The following is a 4533-nucleotide window of genomic DNA, read 5'->3' as shown; positions in this document are numbered from 1 at the left end:
AGATGAACACCTTGCTGGGGTCGTTTGACCCCAGTACTCTTTCCTGCCATGGCAGGGGGTCGGACTAGATGATCTGCTAAGGTCCCTTCTGACCCTAGAAACTATGAAACTATGAAACTGAGGAGGGGTTTGATATCAGTCTTCAAATGCCTGAAGGTTAATTGAATGGAAGATGGAGATAGACTATTTTTTATGGCCACAGGAGGGCAGGGCAAGAAGCAATGTTCTTAATTTGAGGATAGATATTAGGAAGAACTTTCTCGCTATGAGGGTGGTTAAGCATCGGAAAAGGCTACTTATAAAAGTTGTGGAATTTCTATGCTTAGAAGTTTTTAAGAGCAGATTAGACAGACTGTGATGGTTGAGTCAGGGATGATCCTGTCTTGAGCCAGTGGCTTGGACAAGATGACCGCAAGAGATCTCTTCTGGCCCTCCTGTTCTATGATTCTGTTCTTTGAAACCAATCTTAATTCAGTTCAAGGCAGCTGATCATTTAGAGGGAAGGGCCAGTATCTCTGCCTAGGCAATAGGATATGAAGATTATCCTTAGTGAAGTCGTTTCCATGTGCCAGGAAGAGCTGCAGTTTGAGGGAACTGTTTATATGCTGATACCTCTTACCATTCAAGTCTACAAGTATGATCCTGGTCCTCTTATTCCAGGCTTCCTCACACACTTCATCTGTCTGCTCCCCTGGCATAGCCAACCATGTGGAAAGGTTTGTGATTGTAGTGGCAAGTTAATATTTTGAGGGGAGTTAGCATTCAAGGTAGCATAGGGTGATTCACAAAACTCTGTGAACTTTTGAAACATAAATGACCATGAGGGGAGGGGTATGTGATGTCTATAAGAAATGGAAGAGGGGTCACCTATATGTTATGGTAATACTTCTAACTTATATCTGCCTTGATCACATCTAGCAAATATGGACTACCCACAGCAAAGAAATGCAATCCTTCTCTCTCTACTCTTCATTCCCAGCCTGAACTTAATGTTGTAAAATAGTTTTTTTGGGGTGGTAACCATGTGAAAACAAAAACACCTCAAATGTACTTCAGCATGCATGTTTATGGGTGCATCCCCATGAGCAGAAATGTGTGGTTCCCTGGGGACAAACAGCAGCAGCAAAATATGTGCCATTGCTGCTTGTGCCTGGAAAACACCCATGCACGTGTGCTCTGGCTTGTGACATGTTACCCCAGGTGGGATCCAGCATCTGGGCTGGCCCCAGCAGCCTTCCCTGGGATCCTAAGGACCTCCAGGGGCTGCAGCTATGGCAATCCAACAGCATAGAGCCGGCCAGCAGCCGGAGCATGGCTCCAGCCAACCAGGCTCTGATTTCCAGTGACATGCACCACCCCGCTGTTTTAAGGCACGGGTTTTTTGACACTGGGATCTCCCAATTGCCGACCCCCCCCCACCACCACCACCCCTGCACTGCAAACTAGCAGCACAGGGAGTGCCTGCATGTGCAGCATGTGTGGCACACATGCAGATGGGTCTGTAGCATTGCATACTGAACGTCTGTGCTTGTCTGGATGTGCCCTAACAAGCTAGTAAAAAGATTATTTACTTTTGCATACTGCTTTCCTTTGAATGTATAATTTCACCAATCTAGCTCTATTATGCAGGCAAAAGACACTTCAGAATTTGCAAGCATCCATTTCATACATATATAATGCATTTCCATTTCTTATTTTACAGGGATATCAAACCTGACAACATACTGCTGGATGAACATGGTAAGTTGCTACTCAGTATTTTGTTCCAAAGATTTCCGTGGCCTCATGAGCTGTTTGGGTGACTCTGATTAGTACTGTGTGACCCTGGGTTTGTATCCCAAATTTGGTGTCTCTTTCTGTAGCAGTTTATCTGACTTGTGAATTGTCTTGATACATTTCAAAGGAAATCACCTTTAGCCACATGGCAGACCCTATCAGAAAGTAAACATTTATAGAGATGCTTAATTCAGTAAAAAGGAGGAGGATGAAATATCACTTGAAAATGTAATTTTCATAAGAATGGGTGTCTGAAGTCAGATCCCTAAATCTCCATAAATAAAAAGGTATGATTTTTGAGGAGTAGTACATACCTATAGTCCCACTTCCATAGCTGTTGGAAGTTCCAGGATCTATAAACAATCAAGCAATTTTTAAATAAGCACCCAGATCTGGAATTAGGTTCCTAGATTTAGACAGCCAACTTCGGAAACTTAATCCCAAGTCTTTACAAAAAATCTATAGAGCTAGCTTATATTACAGTGAAATTTAAAATGGCAAGGTAACAAAGTAAGTTTTCTAATATGCTTAGTAGGGTTGGGGTATTGTTGTAGCCATGATGGTCTAAGAAGTGTTCAAGAGACAAGTATTTTTTATGTCTTTTATTGAACCAACTGTATAGTTGGGAGAGGTGTTAGACAAGTTTTCAGGCATCAAGTACCTGTCCACAGGTCTGTCCAACAACTCTTAATTATACAGTTGCTATATCTCAGATATACCAACTATGCCCCTCTACTATGGGTGTTAACAGCATTGTCTTCAATGAAAATCCTTTGTCTGTTTGCTTGTATTTAAACATTACTATATCAATATTTATCTTTTTCCTACTGCAAAGACTAAGAGCTACTCTAATTAAAGTGCTTGGAATGTCACATGTATTAGCATCCCTGCTGTGAAAAATGGCAGCAGGGGCACTTTAGCTAAAGCTTGTCAAACGAGATTTAGTTAAAGTGCCCATACCACCATTTTCAGTGCAGGGATGCTGATACACATGATGCTGAAGTCTGCTGGAGCACGATAACTACTATGCTCCAGCAGACTTGATTAATTGAACCATGTCAAAACAACCTCACTGCACATGTATAGGCACCCATAAGTTACAGTTGCTTAACAAATAATGCTACAAAACCCTGGAATCTGACCCTCTGAATAATGAATCCAACACAGCTGAATAACATCCAAGTTTTTAAGTATGTAAGCATATATTTAGTAACAAGTTGCAGGCATGTAGGTGTTAATATTCCCAAGATATTAGTATCAGCAAATAAGCAAGAAATAGAAATGCCTTATATTTAAGTCTTAGGTGAATTAGAGTTGTCAAAGGCAATAAGAAATAATGTGACAATAAGCATATCAAATCTCAGATGGACAGCTTTTGAATGTGGTTGCCCTCATCTTTCCTTGTCTCCCATCAAGGTTAATTTCAGTACAAAGTTAACCTATTTCAATAGAGGTTCCTCTGACAGCTCTACTGGTGCTAGTTTTTCAATGGTTCCTGATAGTGGCCCATGTGTTATAGCAGAAGAGGCTGAACCAGGTAGCCCAGATACTGAAAGGTTCAGTAACTCTTAAGCTGACCAAGGTGGCCAAGCATCCCCTTGCTTCAAATCCTCAGAATATTGCTTCATGCCAGCATTCCTTAGAGCACAAACTGTCTCAAATAAAGATATAATCATGGCCCTTCAAAATCATAAATGATCACTTTGGCAGGATTAATCAACCAGCTATTTGAAGAGGAATAAGAAACAGGAATTCTTGCACCTTCGATGTTTCCTATATGTCATTAGGTCATATAGCCTAGACCCTAGTCATCTTCCTCATAATGAAGTTTGCTAGACTTCTTGAAGCTTTAGAAGCTTAAACGAAGCTATTTTTCTTCACAGTATTTAAAGTATGTAAAGGCATAGTCAGCTTCCATCTAATAGCAGGCTGCTAACTATGGGCATGCTGAGTGTGTTAAGAGTTGCTAAGAATAATTTTTCCAACTATTTGGGTTGGTCTAATAAAAGATATCAGATTTACCCAAAGAACCTTGTCTGCCTTAAGAGTTAGTGTGAGCAGAGCAAAGAAGTGTAACAGAAAATCCTATAGAATAACCCTGAACTTTTTTAACCCTGGTCTCAAAAGTACTAAGTCAATTTCCTCCATTCTTGGCCTTTTCCTTATTGTTAAGATTCATAAAGTGAGCTATTACTGAATTCAGCATGCATAAAATTTATGGTTGAGGGGTTGTTTTATTCTTTTAGATTACTTAGACCTCATTTGAGTGATTGTGTTGGCTGAAACTAGATTAAACTAAACTAAACATTTAGGCTAAGTACAGGCATTCAAGAAGCCCATGATGGAAGTGCTCTAACTTTTGAACTTTACTCTAAGTGCCCCCATTTAGGTTGGGAGAAAGAAGAACACATTAGTCCTTAGGGGGCAGGGGAGTTGGGGCCTGCCTGCATGGCCCAAGTGCAGCAGATAGGGGGCCTCTCACACACCTCCCAGTGTGTCCTGTGGGCTCCCTGGGTTGCTGAGGACTTTCAAGGAGAGCCAAATGGCCAAGCCACCCCTGGTCTGCTGGTGGGGGTGTCACAGCCCCTGCCTGGACCAGATGCAGCAGTGGCTCATCATGGCCATGAGCCATCAGCCAGCCATCCTGTGCATGCCCACCCAGTGCACCTCCTGCATGTGTGTGTGTGTGTGTGTGTGTGTGTGTGTGTGTGTGTGTGTGTGTGTGTGTGTGTGTGTGTGTGTGTGTGTGTGTGTGTG

The 4533-nt window shown here is 41.9% G+C and overlaps 1 protein-coding gene across 3 annotated transcripts in view; it reads left to right on the top strand.

Moving 5' to 3' along the window:
• STK32B (serine/threonine kinase 32B) overlaps positions 1 to 4533 on the top strand; it is a 411458-nt gene that overhangs the window by 253325 nt on the left and 153600 nt on the right. For all 3 annotated transcript variants that reach the window (XM_019526562.1, XM_019526564.1, XM_019526563.1), the window contains exon 5: positions 1703 to 1740. In XM_019526562.1, coding sequence (XP_019382107.1) covers positions 1703 to 1740 — 38 coding nt within the window. The remainder of the gene's footprint in view (positions 1 to 1702; positions 1741 to 4533) is intronic.

Source organism: Gavialis gangeticus, unplaced genomic scaffold (assembly GCF_001723915.1).
Source record: "Gavialis gangeticus isolate Ggan-Ray unplaced genomic scaffold, GavGan_comp1, whole genome shotgun sequence".
Lineage (NCBI taxonomy): Eukaryota > Metazoa > Chordata > Crocodylia > Gavialidae > Gavialis > Gavialis gangeticus.
The sequence above is the reverse complement of the archived record's forward strand: the minus strand, read 5'-3'. Positions and strand labels throughout refer to the sequence as shown.